The 16450-nt window shown below is 42.5% G+C and overlaps 1 protein-coding gene across 3 annotated transcripts in view; it reads right to left on the bottom strand.

Annotated features, from left to right (window-relative positions):
* The window catches only part of PYGL (glycogen phosphorylase L), a 39692-nt gene extending 23723 nt beyond the window's left edge, over positions 1-15969 (bottom strand). Inside the window, exons 1-4 of one of the 3 annotated variants that reach the window (XM_055289400.2) lie at positions 15563-15969; positions 8839-8940; positions 6197-6275; positions 2726-2829 (exon numbers count right to left, since the gene is read on the bottom strand). In XM_055289400.2, coding sequence (XP_055145375.1) covers positions 2726-2829; positions 6197-6275; positions 8839-8940; positions 15563-15805 — 528 coding nt within the window. In that variant the 5' untranslated portion in view covers positions 15806-15969. The remainder of the gene's footprint in view (positions 1-2725; positions 2830-6196; positions 6276-8838; positions 8941-15562) is intronic. The other 2 variants (XM_055289401.2, XM_063644579.1) reach the window with 2 other exon arrangements.
* Positions 15970-16450: the final 481 nt, after the last annotated feature.

Raw genomic sequence — 16450 nt, 5'->3', positions numbered from 1 at the left:
GGTGGTAAGTAAAATTATATACCCTTCTGATTAAATTTCAAGTCATAATGAAAGAAGTGATGATGGTTGATAAGGTTAGCTTTGGAATTTATTTTATCGTATCTTATCTTATCTTATTTTATTTTTGAAACAGGGTCTCACTCACTTGCCCAGATCGGAGTGCAGTGGCACTATCTCAGCTCATTGCAACCTCCGCCTCCAAGGCTCAAGTGACTCTCCTGCCTCAGCCCCCAAGTAGCTGGGATTACAGGCACGAGCCACTATCTCCCGGCTACTTTTTGTATTTTTAGTAGAGACGAGGGTTTCACCATGTTAGCTAGGTTGGTCTTGAACTCCTGACCTCAAATGATCCACCCACTTCGGCCTCCCAAAGTGCTGCGATTACAGGCGTGAGCCACTGCACCTGGCCAGCTTTGCAATATTTTGAATGAGCAAAACCTATTTGGTCTTTATTTTTCTTTTTAAAGAACACTGGAATACATGCTTTCTTGGTCTGATGGGAGAGAAAGAGATAGTTTCCTGGAATAAAGATTATTTAAAAAGAGCAAAGGTAGGTGTGATAATAGTGACCCTTCATAAAATGTAAGGGGAAAATATACCTGAGACAAAAAAAAAAATTGAGATTTCTTTTCTGAGTTTCTTTTAAATCTTCCATCTGACAGTAGTTAAGAGATAAGAAATGAGATCCTTGGAAATTCTGGAGTATAGTGAGTAGCATACGGTATCCTTTTCAAATGCTAAAATTAGACACCATGTGTTGTTTGGTTAGGTTGTGTCAAAGTGTTGGTTGTCCTGGACATGCCTGCTAAACTAGGCTCTCAACATGGAACTCCAGGTTACTCCACTGGGGAGAGGAACAACTTATTTCATTTTTATAACTTTTAATGATTACAAAATACACATTACTTATGGAATATAAAACATGTAGAAGAGTAAATAGAAGATAGTATATATATTTCTTACAGAAAATGAGGTATGTAGAGGAGTACACAGCAGACAGTAAAAGTTGCCCATCTTCCAGAGATGACTTCTGTTGAAGCTTTGATGTATTTTTTTCTAGCACTTCTCCTTTATCTTTCGGCCTCCTCTGGGTAGCTGAGGTTATATTACCCTTATAACTCTATATCCTCTACTTATAGGTATCAAAATGATTTCCTATTTTATTAAAATTAATCAAAAATATAATATGAATGGCTTCACTAATATTTTATTATAGAATAGCACAATTTATTAAAGCGTCCTCCTTTTCTTAGGCAAAATTAGCATTTTATTGTGTGCTTACTAATATTAGCATTTTATTGTGTGCCAGATATTTTACATGTTTTTATAATAATTCTGTAGAGTTTGTATCTCCATTTTGCCGTTGAGAAAACTGAGGTTCAGGGGAGTTTGGTAACCTAATTGAGGCAGCATATCTCATAAAAGTAATCAGGTCTCCTAAGTTGACATTAGGTCTCAAATGAGAAATTAGGACCCAGGCTTCTCTTCTACAAGATGCTGCCTCTCAGCTTTTATTTATTTGGAGGTAGGTAAAGATAAACAGCACTGGTTCTTAGCAAAATGTGGAAGTTTGTCTTCCACTCTATCCCTAATATTCTCCTGAGTCTTTTTCCTTGGCACATTCTCTCATCAAACCAAATTTTTTTAGTTCCTCCTTTTTTTGGTTCACAAAGAATCCAAACACTGAGGGAGGGGAAAGAGGGCAGTGGTGACACTAAACTCATTCTTATTGGGTCATCTTCCTTTCTCCTGGCACAGCCTAGGTCTCTGCATCCAGTCCCAGAGCATTTTTTTGTTGGACTCATCTCATAAGTGTGGGAAAGGCTCAGAGAGCTCAGGGTTTTTGGAAACTGAAAATATATATTTCTGTCAGTGGTGTATGTATGAGACAAAAATAGGGAGAGAAAAAGCCTAAATCACACTTCGTATTAGCAAAAACTGTCCACACTAGGGCAACTATAGACTCAAACAGTTACCAGAGATAAAACTAAATAAGTACCCAACAATCTGGTTTGATTATATAAAGTAAAAGTAGTGTCATTTGGATAGATTTGTACAAATTTCTATGGGGCAGTGTAATTATACATATTAAATGCGTGCCAGATTTATTTGCTATAACAGTTAACAACACTGTCTGATTTCATCTTATAAAAAAATCAGGACACTTGGCTTGTATCTTGTAACCATGGCATATTAAGGAAGGCAAGACTCTGAGTGTAGAAGAGAATACTGAATGTGGTCCTGGGAATCTGGGGATACAGACATGTATTGGCCAGCAGTGTGATCTGAGTAACTCTACTTCCTCAGAGACTCAGTGTTCTCGCGTACAAAACGGCAATGTGCTTCCTATTATCAAGGGTTCTTGGCTGAGATCATGAGTCAACGATGTGCTCCTCCATTATGACTGCTGCACAGAATGGAACATCACACATTGTAGGTGCTCTACATTCAGGCAGTCAGTGATAAATATTTCCAGAGCACCTTGTGTGTCAGCCAATGCCCCCAGTGCAATGGATCTGGTGATGAGTGATCCTGGAAGGCTCTCTGTTCTTGGGCAACATACATTCTGAAGCGAGAAGATGGATAGATAGAACTCAGTGATACCAACCAAATGCCAGAGAAATTATTACAGCTCTATGTTAAAGGTCCATATATTATAAATCATCCAGAGCACCATGAAAGAGAAGTACCTTAATGATAAAATTTAAAAAGATGGCTCACACACCTGCCATCCATCTCGGATCTTCTGATTGAAAATCCCATATTCATACCGAATGCCGTATCCATAGGCTGCAAGTCCCAGGGTTGCCATGGAATCCAAGAAGCAGGCTACATTTAACAGAGCACAGGCAAAAGATAGAGTCATTAAGCTGAGTCAAAATTTCCAGTCTTTCCCTAAAACACATGGCAGCCACAAAACATTGCTATATGAAGAACCACATTTGTATTCTAAAGCACAGATACTACTGCACAATGGGTATTGATTTTTAAAAATAACTCATTTCTAATTATAAAGCTAATACCATAGAAAAGTTAGAAAATGCAAAAATGTATAAAGAAGAAAATATCATCTATGACCTCACCATCTTGAAATAACTACTGTGTACATTTTATTTGAGAACAGATAAGGAAGCCAACCTGCACGAGATAATGTGGATTATTGTCCCCACACTGCCTTTTCTAAGGGAAGCTGTCTCTATCCTCCCCTAAGACTCACCCCACTGGAAAAGACAGTCCCAGGAGAATATAACTTATGTGTCCCATACCCTTCCAGCAACTGACTGACAAGATATTCTGTGGCCAGCTCTGTTTCTTCCTGGCTAATGGAATTCCACTGTTGTTCAGATATTAGATGATCATGTGCTTCAGGGAGGCTGAACCAGGAAGTGAATCTTGCTCGATTGGTCTAATCTGCTAAGCCAATAACAGCAATTGTATTTCCTTCTCCATGGGCATAAAATGACATTCAACCAGATGAGAGGTGCTAGAAAGTCTGTTGGGTATAGAAGAATTCTGGGAAAGATTTTCCTTGCTGCCACTATCTTTTTTCCATGAGGGGAACGACAAAAGGCCCAGGGACCTGGAATCCTGCTATACTCCTGCTGCTGAATAAACCAGTCTTGGAATGGCCTAACCTCTGGAGTTCTGGTTATGTGATAACACATGTCCTTGTTGACTGAAGCATTTTTGCTAGGTTTTCTGTTATTTAATGACAGGGCGTCTGATCCAGAACAGTTAACCAACAGGCCGGGTAAGGATCTGTCTTGTGGATGGGTGCAAACTAAGGCGTTACACTAATCAGATTGTACCTCCCAGGAATTTAAGCTGAGAAATATACAGAGAATGAGGAAGTGTACAGTAGGAGTTAAAACTGACAAGAATATTAAAAGCTGTAGATCAAACAGAAAGGGACTGAATGAGGTTGGTGGTACAGCCCTTAAAACAGAGATCCACAGACACAAATGGCCTAGGCTTTCAAGTTTTTCTTACATCACCAGTCCCTGTGCTCACATATGGCCTGGCTCTGCTCCCATTCCTGTTCTCTTTGAGCTGTGGCTCTGCGGCTTTTCCTGAGTCCTGATCAGATTATCCTTAGAGGGGGGTCCCAACTTAGATGAGATCATCTAATGAGAATTCTCAGCTTCATCAGCCTCTTCACTCCGACTTCATCAGTGAACTCAAGGAGCGATGTCATGAATGTCAGACACAGAGTTAACCTAGCCAACAAAGATTGAGGGCTCGGGCTTCACATAAAAGGTAGGCAGGCTGGTTCTTATTCTTAGATGTGCATTCCATCAGCGCTGCTGGCCTTCCTGCAGCCCCATAGAAAGCTTACTAAATTGTCTGATAATTAACTTCACAGGAAGGTGGCAAGTATCCCACAGGCATTGTTTTATTTTGTTTTGTTCATTATTAATGGTAATGTTAAAGCACACTGTGACTAATGCACTAAGGATGAAAAAAACGAAACAGATGCAAATGGCTTTCTAGTAACTTGAGTGCATGCAAAATCAGAAGATTTTTGAACAAGAGAGGAGATAATTATTTTTCACAGAATACAATCTGATACATGTGTGGTAGTACATTTTTATTATTAAATTTAAATTTCACAGATGATACATTAATGCATCTTCCTTAAAAATATTAAAAGTTACAGACAAAAAAATTTATTATGCCAGCATCCCTTTTGATCGCTACCCCAGTTCTGCACTCCTCCCTACAGGGGGTCATAGGGAACAGTTTAGTATTTAAAACTCCAGACCTTTTTTTCTACATATTCACATTATATACATATGTACACACACATATATACACACACACACACACACACACACACACATATACACACACACACATATGTCTGGAATATATATCTTCCAGACATTTTTCCTATATATTAACACACACACACACACACAGACACACACATATATATATATATTCACAGAAAATATTTAATTTTTAAAAAACATAAATGGTATCACATTGTATGGCTTTAACGCAATTTGATTTCTCTTTTAATTTGGAGATCTATCTAGGAAAGTACATCTAGGTCAATTTTGTTCTTCGACAATCAGTGTAGTACTTTTATAAACTACACTGTAACAATTATTTTCCCCACATGTCTTCTTATGTGTGTGCTTCTTTAGGGTAGATATCAAGTGGAATTACTTGGTTATACAGATGTGTATTTTCTAAATTAATGGAGCTGGTATTATATTTTTAGTGCTTTCCTCTATATTTGCTGAAAAATTATTCCCTGAAAAAAGCAAAGAACTCAAATTGTATCCACACACAAAAAGGACGTTATTAACAAAATCATACCAATAATATTAGTGTATCATTGCCCACTAGTCAATCAAGCAGTCAAGTGCACAAGGCAAGACAATGGTTGACCAGCTGGGGTCACGCCTCTGACCTGGAGTCTACGACTGAAAACATAAAATAAAACAACAGCAACTTAACTTAGGTCACGCCACACGAGGATGTGAACTGAGAGGCTTTGAACAAGTAATAGTGAAGTAAAGGTGCTACTTTTGACCTAGATGTACTTTCCTGGATAGATCTCCAAATTAAAAAAGAAATCACATTGTATTAAAGCCATACAGTGTGATAACATTTATGTTTTTTAAAAATTAAATATTTTCTGTGAATATGTGTGTGTGTGTGTGTGTGTGTGTGAATATGTAGAAAAGAGGTCTGGAAGATATATATTCCAGACATTTACGTGTATGTTTATGTGTGTGTATATATATATATGTGTGTGTATGTGTGTGTTTACATATATATATATAATGTGAATGAATATGCAGAAAAAAGATCTGGAATTCTAAATACTAAACTGTTCCCTATGACCCCCTATAGGGAGGAGTACAGAACTGGGGTAGTGATCAAAGGGGGTGCTGGCATAATAAATTTTTTAGTGTGTTAACACTTAACATACCCTTAAGTGCATGGGAAGGATCCGGTTAACTGAGTTTTAAGCATTGTCTCTCTTGTTCAAGTTCCCATCTCTACTATTTGTCTAGAATTGATCAAACCGAAGTGCAAACTCAAGAACAAATACATCTACAACCAGGTCATACCTTGCACTTCTTCTAGGAAGCCTGCCTGGTTCTTCCAAGCATGGTCATGCATGGCATCTGAGATGTCTTCAATCGGCCAGACAATATAATACATTCACAATGTCACTTACCAGCAAGTCTTCCAAGACCACCATTGCCAAGTCCAGCATCTTCTTCAATTTCTTCTAACTCTTCTATATCCAATCCAAGCTGGTAATGAAGGGAAAACAATATTGGAAGCAGATACAAATTCAGGTCATTCGGAGGGACAGCCATTTCCTACAGCTCTGGGTAAAGGTATTCAGGTTTAGCTGTGTACCTAATCTAGCGTCAGCTCCCTTGCAGCTTGTTCTGGCATCAGATACTGACTGCAAAGGCAAACTGTATGAGATGGTGCAGCTGCAGCATGGAGAAGAGTATAGGCTTTAAAAGTCCATTATTGACTCTGTTATTTCCTATATGACCCTGGGCAAACTACTAACTATGCCTCAATTTTCCTATTTAAAAAAGTGGCGGCTAACAGTACCTACCTCATTGATGATTGCCGTGAATTAAATGAGATTATACAAACGAAGCATTTAGAACTATTCTTGGGCAGATATCCCTCAATAAATCTTAGCTATTATCATTAAAAAAATTTTTTGTGTGTGTACAGTAGGGTTAAAACCTCAGAAACAGCCCAGTACCAAGCTGATATTAATTGGACTGAGGGATTTTGAAAATGACCAAAAGGTCTGAGGTCAGACGTTCTAGAATGGACTAAAGTTCATCTTTGCATGACCACAGCATATTTACTCAGTAGGGTCAAAATTTGTTAACTCAAAACCAGTTAGTGAGTCACTGCCCTGGAGACCTGGGTCCTGACAGCAGGCAGGGGAACCGCAGTCCTGCAATCCAACTGGATGGGTTAAAATCCTTTACTTTTCCCTGGGGTGGATAAGAGGCTGTGGGAAGCCAAATAGCATCTGTGAACTTGGGCACGGATGGGACTGATTGCCAGCCAGCTCCCTGCCCCAAAGTGCTGGGGATCACACAGCAGAGTCCACAGCACCACTGTGCACTCGTGACAGAGCTCTGCCGCCCTGGAGATCACATTGGATTGCTCATTTTACAATGAAAGAATTGGTCAGGCAAATGACTTGTTCCATGCTCACTAGATGCTAATCTAGCCCAGGCATGGCTAAAGGTGGCCTATTGTGAAACAATTGGGTTCTTATCTGAAGTTAGGCAACCCATGAAACTGGGTATTTTCTTTAAATGGAAAAATAATTTGCACATTTGAAGACATATGTGGAAGATGCACCACTGCTTGAAGTTGTGCCCCAGTTTCCATGGAGCCACCTGTTTGAATCCCTACCTTTATGCCAAAAGTTGCTTTCTCACATAGGTCTTGACAAGTATATTTTACGAGTTCAATCTTGGTTATGCTTCTGTTCAGTGTTAAAGGGCCTTTCGAATTTGCTCTCTGCAGATTAGAGCTTACTAGGTTCCTTGTGTAGACCAACTGCTGGTGCTAACACTCAGAATTTTTAAATTCTAAAAACGTCAGTCTAAAGTGTGATATAGGCCGGCACGGTGACTCACACTTATAATTCCAGCAGTTTGGGAGGCCAAGGCGGGTGGATCACCTGAGGTCAGGAGTTCAAGACCAGCTTGGCCAAAATGGCAAAATCCCATCTCTACTAAAAATACAGAAATGAGCTGGTCAAGGTGGTGCATGCCTGTAATCCCAGCTACCCTCAGGAGGCTAAGGCTGGCAGGTGAAGGTTGCAGGGAGCCGAGATCATGCCACTGCACTCCAGCCTGCGTAACAGAACGAGACTCTGTCTCAAAAAAAAAAAAGTATGATATAAATTTTGAGCAAGTAGACATGGATCACGTCACCCTGCCTGGCTATAGGCTACTCCAAGGGAAGGATGTTATTTTCAGTTGATATTAGGGGAAGGAGAGGGAAGGGACATGGAGAGGACCTGCAGGGGTTCTTTCACAGGAAATACTCCACCCAACCCACATGTATGTGAGTTAGGTATGACCTGGTTGTAGATGTATTTGTTCTTGAGCGAAGGACACATGAGGGGACAATCCCATGGCAAAGGAAAGGAAAAGTTTGAACAGTCTCTCATTTAGAATTTGTCTTTGCAAATACACATTTCTCCTTTCAACCACATCAAAAAGGTTAAGGGCTACCTGTTTTGGGTATGAAGGTGCCTGAAGCTCAGGAAAGAAAAAGTTAAATATATTTATGAAAACAACTTAGCACATTAGGGTTAAGACTTCAAGCTCCTCCTTTAAGAAGGAAGTGTATTTTACATCTCATTAAGCAACAGAGAAAGTATGACAACAGAATTTTTAAAGCTGATCATTTTCACAAATTGCCTTAATACATGAATAACAAAGTTTGATCATTTCTTAAAAATGAGATAGAAGCCCAAAGTAAAGCTTGTGATTCTGATAGCAGAAGACTCAAGTACTTTTAAAAGGCTTGTTCAGACACTAATTTCTGAAATGTAATTTGTGAGGAATGCTGTCAAAGACTTTGACTCCAAAAGAAAATTCTCATGAATCATAACAAGTTCTCTAACTTTTTCTGGTTGTTCCTCTTAAATGAGAGATTACTAGTGATGTATATTTCTAAAAGTTTGTAATAGCCACATCTACAGAGGCGATTTTTCACTCTTATTTTACTTTATTTTTTTGTGCAATGTTCCCAAGTTTCCTGAAGTGCACATGAAATTTAAAGAGACAGGATGAGAGAAATCTAGGAACAATGTACCTGGTAAATGGCCTCATCACAGGCATTTTGCAGACCGAGGTTGATCATGGTGTTCTGTAATGTTCGGCCCATGTAAAATTCCAGAGAGAGGTAATAAACCCTCTGAAATAAAGAAAAGAGAGACAATGTTTCCCCTAAGAGATCAACCTTACTTAACATAAAAACACAAGGTCATGTGTTAGGTCACCAATAAGAAACAAATAGGCAGGACTATGTCGCCACAGGTTGAAATGAGACTCCTGTCAGAGGTGTTTGAACCAAAGCGACTCCATCTTGAATAGGAGCTGGGTAAAATAAGGCTGAGACCTACTGGGCTGCATTCTCAGAAGGTTTGGCATTCTAAGTCACAGGATGAAATAGGAGGTCTGCACAAGATACAGGTCACAAAAACCTTGCTGATAAAAGGTTTTCTTTGCCTCCTTTTTAATGATTCCAAATTAGCATGGACTTAAGATATTTAAAAATATTTCAAAATCTTCTTTCCTTTTCTTTTTTAAAGACAAAGTCTTACTCTGTCACCAGGCTAAAGTGCAATGGTCCAATATCAGCTCACTGCAACCTCCAACTCCTGGGTTCAAAAGATTGTCCTGCCTCAGCCTCTCGAGGAGCTGGGACTACAGGCATGAGCCACCATGCCCAGCTAATTTTTGTATTTTTAGTAGAGATGGGATTTCTCCATGTTGGTCAGGCTGGTCTCGAACTCCTGATCTCAGGTGATCCGCCCACCTCGGCCTCCCAAAGTGCTGGGATTAGAGGCGTGAGCCACTGCGCCCGGCCCCTTTACTTTCTTAATAAACTTGCTTTCACTTTACTCTATGGATTTGCCTCAAATTCTTGTGTGGGACCCAAGAACCCTCTCTTAGGGTCTGGGATGGTGACTCCTTTCCACTAACACTCCTATAGAGATGTATGAAGGACTAAGTAGAAGTGTTACTGACAACAGGTTTTGGCAAAGCACTATTTTTGGCAAAGTAATTCAGTATCTTTTTTCCCCGGGGAGAAAAAAAGCAAACTCATCTAACTAAGTAGATTCAATGTTTTGTGTTTTTTCCCTCTCCTGATCATGAGCCTCATGAATAAAGCACAGGTTTTGGACAAACAGAAGTCAGACAGCCATAGCTCACCATTCATTAATAAAATATTTATAGGGCACCTTGTTGGGTGCTGGTAAGGTGGGTTGGCTATGACTATCTCAAGTCATCCAAGAAACACGAAGATTAACTCCCACACACCCCATGTCTAGAAAATATTCCTCCTTGGCTGATTACTGTAAGAAATTTTACAGTTTTATTTATTTATTTATTTATTTATTTATTTATTTATTTATTGATGGATTGATTGAGACAGAGTCTCCCTCTGTCGGCCAGGCTGGAGTGCAGTGGCATGATCTCGGCTCACTGCAACCTCTGTCTCCTAGTTCAAGCAATTCTCCCTCAGCCTCCTGAGTAGCTGGGACTACAGGCACCTGCCACCATGCCCAGCTAATTTTTGTATTTTTAGTAGAAACGAGGTTATGCCATGTTGGCCAGGCTGGTCTTGAACTCCTGACCTCAGGTGATCTGCCTGCCTTGGCCTCCCAAAGTGCTGGGATTACAGGCGTGAGCCAAGCACCTGGCCTACAATTAATTTTAGAATCAAATTTTTCTATGAAGTCCATTTACTGGCAAGTTCCTTATGAACAAGGAGACTACCTAAGGTTTATCGGTGTTTGTTCTTATTGAAATTGGAAATTCCTCTATTGACTTAGACATTATTTGCCTTTGACATGGTAAAAGTCAGGCAAATATCATCAGAGTTGAAGGTGAGAGGTACAAAGGTCAGACCTGCTGAAAACCTTCTTTATATACAAGCACAGTTTACTAATTAAAAAAATAAAATAGCACCAGTGAGTAACTTCATTGCCCCCTTTTACAATATCTTATTCTCCATATCATTTATCCTCTCTTCTCTACGAGACACAAAACAAAACAGCAAAAATCTGTAAATGCACCAATATAGTTACCTCAAATTTTAGGGATTGCCCGATTTCCATAAGATAAGAAGTAAGAAAAGAAAAAATAATAATTTGGCCAATCAAAAAAAAAATTGTGAATAGAATTCAGTATAACAAAGACCTATTATCATATTTAACATACTAGTTACACATAAATATTTAAAACAAAATATTATTTGAAAATGTCAACTTGGAAATTTCATTCTTTCCCATTTTCCTTTTATGAACAATTGAGTTCTAAATTTCACAACAAATGGTCAACATCCATGACCTAATGGGCCACCTAAGACTGCTTTCCAGAACACATCATCTTCATTTTCATCCAAGTTGTTTGAATGTCTATAATGCTGTTACTAGAACCCTCACCAGCTATTAGATACCTTCAAATGACTGGATAAAAGTACCTTCTCTGGGGCAGACATAGGCAATGGCTGGTGCTCTAGTACATGATGACTGCTGTCACAGGAAATAGTATCTTAAGCCACAAATACCCATTTGCATAGTATCACCCAGTTTTAAAAAAATCCTTCCCTGTGTGTATTTTTGTTATCTCTATAACCATGATGTTTTGCCTTTTTCTTTTAAGTAATCTACAAAAAGCTTGTTTATATAGTATATATTCCACACTTGCAATTGTGAGGTTATACCCCCAGGAATAATGACTATATCTGTATTAAATTTGCCTCCTTTTTAATGATTCCACATTAGCACGAACTTCAGTCTTTTTAAAAATATTTCAAAGTCTTGAGAAATATGTGGTTGCTCAAAATAAAGTAAATGAGAAAATACTTCCTTGCATGACAGACTTTATAAGGACAGGAATGTAAGGTGATTCCCTGTTTTCTCACAAATAACTTTTTAGAGGTAATCTCTCCTTATATTTGGGAATATATAAGACCTCAAAAAATAGATCTTGGCCATCCTCTTACTTAATGGTCTCTAAATATTTTTTATATATGCCTGATAGTAAAATATATGAGCATCTCCAATACCCTTTATAAATTACATGCATGTACTATGATTACTAGTATTTTATGTAAAAAGTAGATATTTTCAAAAGGCTTGTAAAATAAAATAAAGAAGATATAACAAATATTTTTAAAATGTGTGTTTTATTTTTATCCCCAGCATTAGTCAGAGGCCTGGGTACTTCTGGGAAGACCTCTGGAACACCTGCCAATAAACCTGAGACTTGCAGGACAGGCAAAAGTTGAGCATAGAAATGTGTTAGGAAGGACACTGCAAGTGAATCGGGAGCCCAGCAGTGGGGGTTGGTTTATTGGGAGCACAAGGTGGGTACAGGAGGTAATGGAAGATAACAAGGGAAGAACAGGCCCACCTGGACTGAGAAGGGCTTTTGAGTATTTGCTTAAGGACTACGGCAGGCAAGAGGAGCCGATGATAACTGAGCAGAGGCAAGATGTGTTGCTTTAGGAAGCTTGGGCAGACGACAATGCACAGAATGAGATGGGATCATATACTCAAATGCCTTCAGGAGCTAGGCAGAGAAAATACATGTGTAATTGAGGGCACATAAAACAAAGAAGAGTACTGGGCTAAGAAATGGAGTGTGCAAGTCCTGCCCACAGGTGCTAAAAATTAAACTCCTGAAAAATGTCTTGGCCAACAAAACAAAGCATAGCAGACATGCTATCCTTATTCAGCCTCAGGCTGCCAGTTTTACCACTTCTGGAAAACAAAATAACCACGTAGAAGTCAGCTGCAACAAATGGGTAGCTAGAGCCTCACCAAGGCAGGAAGAATGGAGGAGAGCAGGTCATTCAAGGGAACCTATAGAAATCAACAGAAATTGGCAAACAGTTGGTTTGTGTCTGGATTGTCAAGATGACAATGGCATGAAAAAAAAAAAACACAGAGGCCAGGCATGGTGGCTCATGCCTGTAATCCCAGCACTTTGGGAGGCCGAGGTGGGTGGATCACGAGGTCAGGAGTTTGAGACTAGCCTGTCCAACATGGTGGAATCCTGCCTCTACTAAAAATACAAAAAGTAGCTGGGCATCGTGGCATGCACCTGTAATCCCAGCTGCTTGGGAGGCTGAGGCAGGAGAATCGCTTGAACCCGAGAGGCGGAAGTTGCAGTGAGCCAAGATTGCACCATTGCATTTCAACCTGGGTGACAGAGCGACACTCTGTCTCAAAACAAAACAAAACAAAACAAAACAAAACAAAACAAAACAAAACACAGAAGATGGGGCAGGATTGGGAGAAATAATGGTTTGAGTTTTTAACGTGCTGAGTTTGAGGAAATAGGAAGATATCTAGGTATGTTCGCTAAACACTCAGAAATGTATGCATAGAGTTAGAAAAGGAATTCAGACTAGGGATCCATATTTGGGATTCATCTGCACAGTTATTAGAGAGCAAGAGAGGTGAGAGAGGAGCTTGGAACAGCTACTGGCTCTACTTTACGAGGGCAGGAACCATCCTGTATAGACAGACGACTGTGATGGAGTAGATATTTGATGAATACGTGTGGAATGAAACATGTTCATTGTTGTATCCCCAGTGTATCGTTATCAGAATAGCTGGTTTATACACGTCAGAATTCCTGGCTTATACCTGCACTCACGCAGAAAAGGAGAGCCCAGTGAAGAAACTGGCCAGAGAACCAAGAAAACCATAAAGCACAGCATAAGCCACTGAAGGAAAAACATACAAGACTCTCTGGTGCTCTGTGATGCTAAATGCTACAGAGGCATGAGTGTGTGTGTCTAATATATGCTCAGTGTCCCACCCTTCCGCTTAAAATTGTTAAAAATAATTTTTAACGAGAGGCGCAGTATGTGAATAAATTTTTAAAAGATAGTGGCCAGGTGTGGTGGCTCACACCTGTAATCCCAGCACTTTGGGAGGCCAAGGAAGGAGGATCATTTGAGGCAAGGAGCTTGAGAGCAGCCTGGCCAACATGGTGAAACCTTGTCTCTACTAAAAATACAAACTTAGCCAGGTGTAGTGGTAGCGGCCTGTAGTCCCAGCTACTCGAGAGGCTGAGGCAGGAGAATCGCTTCAACCCTGGAGGCGAAGGATGCAGTGAGCCAAGATGGCGCCACTGCACTCTAGCCTGGGCGAGAGTGAGACTCTGTCTCTAACAAAACAAAACAAAACAACAAAACAGTAAATATATGTATACATAAAGTGTTTTCTAAGGTGCATTTAAAAATTTAAAGGTACATTTTAGCAGTTGCTACCTTGGCGGAGGCCTAGGTCTTTGGGGTGAAGAGTTACTTTCCATTTGAAAGCTGTTACAGTTGCAATTTCTTTCATTTTTTTTTTTTTTTTTTTGAGACGGAGTCTCGCTCTCTCACCCAGGCTGGAGTGCAGTGGCGCAATCTCGGCTCACTACAAGCTCCGCCTCCCGGGTTCCCGCCATTCTCCTGCCTCAGCCTCTCCGAGTAGCTGGGACTACAGGCGCCCGCCACCACGCCCGGCTAATTTTTTTGTATTTTTAGTAGAGACGGGGTTTCACCGTGGTCTCGATCTCCTGACCTCGTGATCCGCCTGCCTCGGCCTCCCAAAGTGCTGGGATTACAAGCGTGACCCACCGCTCCTGGCCTTGCAATTTCTTACAATGACAATTTACATTCATTTCCTTTCTTAAAAATTCCTACGGGGTTTCTTGGGCACTGGGATTATGGACCGTTGTTTTTTCTTCACACCTTTACATAATTAAAAAGTTCTAATAAATGTTTTTATATATTTCCCACTGCCCCTGGGATGTATCCCAATCTTTTATTCTTTCCAATATGTCTCCACCTGGCTTCTCCAGTTTCCTCTCCCAATACAGACTCACACCCGCCCTCACTCCAGCCTGCACACAATCCCTCTCCCTGCCATGTCCTCCCCAGTCCTTCCCCACTGCCTCTCGCCCTCTTCGCAAACTGTCAGGCAGAGATATTGTCCCTCTGTAGGTCCAAAATCACCCTAAGGAGGTCTCGGGTCCCGCCCCCACGCCGTGGATGGAGGTGGTCCCTGACCAGCCTTCCTCAGCAGCTCTGGGGGCAGGCCTCGGGGGTGGAGGGGCTAAGGGTGGGCGGAGTGTGTGTCTCCCGGGAGTACGAGTTCACGGCATTGCCTGGCCCTGGGCCTTCTTTGCGCAGGACTCACGGAAGCCCAGGAGCTACACACCCGACTCAGGAGAATGGGCGGGCGGAGCTCTACGCTTGGAGCAGGACCCTGCCCCTTCTCTGCACCACACTTAGCCACTCCGAGAGGCCTGAGACTTTCGACCTTTTCTCAGCTCGGCATTTGTCTCCCCTCCCAAAATACCAAGCTCCAGCAAGGCAAGATATTTGTCCCTTTTGTTTAGGGCTGAGTGTCCAGGGCAGAGAACAGTGTCCGGCATACAGGACAAGAGGCCCCCGTCACCGCTTGATTAAATGCTGAGAATCAAAGTTCCAAAAAAGTTTGTGAAGTGGACAGGCGAGAGGGGCCTGGACTTCTGCCCACCTGGCGGTTTCCAGGGGCGGACGGCACAGTGGTTTGGGCGGGACACTGGCTGGTGGCACCTCGGAGACATGAGTGCGGCGTCGGTGGGAAGGCCGAATCTGTCCCCCAGGCTGCCCGCCCACAGCCTAGACACGTCTCCTCTGGACTTCGGGGCAAGGACGGGGTGCAAGGGACCACTCTGAGGGGTTCTCCATCTCGTCCCGCCCGGCCGCGGCAGGAGACTCCGACTCCGGGCTGGACCCTGCCCCGCCCGCCCCCGGTTACCTTGGGGCACTTGTCGTAGTAGTGCTGCTGCGTGCGGATCCAGCGCCCCACCAGGTGGTCGCGCACCGTGTGCGCCAGCGCGAAGAAGTAGTCGCGGGTGGTGGCCACGTTGCGGTCCTTGACCAGCGTGAAGTGCAGGTGCCGGTTGAAGCTCTTCTTCAGCTCTGCCACGTTCTCCACGCCCACAATGCCGCGGATGCTGATCTGCCGCCGCTTCTCCTGGTCCGTCAGGGGCTTCGCCATGGCTGGGGCGACAGGCTGCGCGGCGGGCTGCGCAGAGAGCTGGATGTGCGGCCAGAGGCGCTGGGCTGCCGGGCAGGGGTGGAGTCCGCCCCGCCGCGCCAGCAGCTTTCAACGCGCACGAAAGTTTGGGGCCCGCCCCCTCGGGCGGTGCTGTCCCCGCTGCACTCCCACCGCGTCCCGGCCCCTGCCCCAGGCCGGAAGGCAGAGGAAGTGCCCGGCCCCTCCCGGGGCTCTGAGGCCGCGGTGGGCTCGGGGGTGGGAGCCGAGGTCCAAGCGCCGGCGAGACCCCTGCCGGCCCGGGACCTGGGCTTGGAGGCTCCCTTCCGGATTTCCAAAATCGGCGGAGACAGCATTTGTCCCGCCTCTCCCCTCTAGAGTGTGGAGACAGGAGGACGTCTGTGTAGGGAAGCACGTCGTTGGCAGTCTGCTGTTTTGCCGATGTTTATTTGTTATGCCATTATGACTGTTAAGATTTCTCACCTGGAGTGGCTTCCGCCACAAGTGCCGGGATCTGGAAGGATGGCACGTTTGACTTCTGTTGTCCCAACCTCCCTTGCCAGCCCTTGGCACCGCCCCAGCTTGGATCCTCAGGGCGCCTCTGTTGTTTTCATTCATTTTTTTGAGGACTCCAGGGTTCAGGTTTCT

Source organism: Symphalangus syndactylus, chromosome 8 (genome assembly GCF_028878055.3).
Source record: "Symphalangus syndactylus isolate Jambi chromosome 8, NHGRI_mSymSyn1-v2.1_pri, whole genome shotgun sequence".
Taxonomy (NCBI): domain Eukaryota; kingdom Metazoa; phylum Chordata; class Mammalia; order Primates; family Hylobatidae; genus Symphalangus; species Symphalangus syndactylus.
This window is presented reverse-complemented; position numbering and strand designations above follow the sequence as displayed.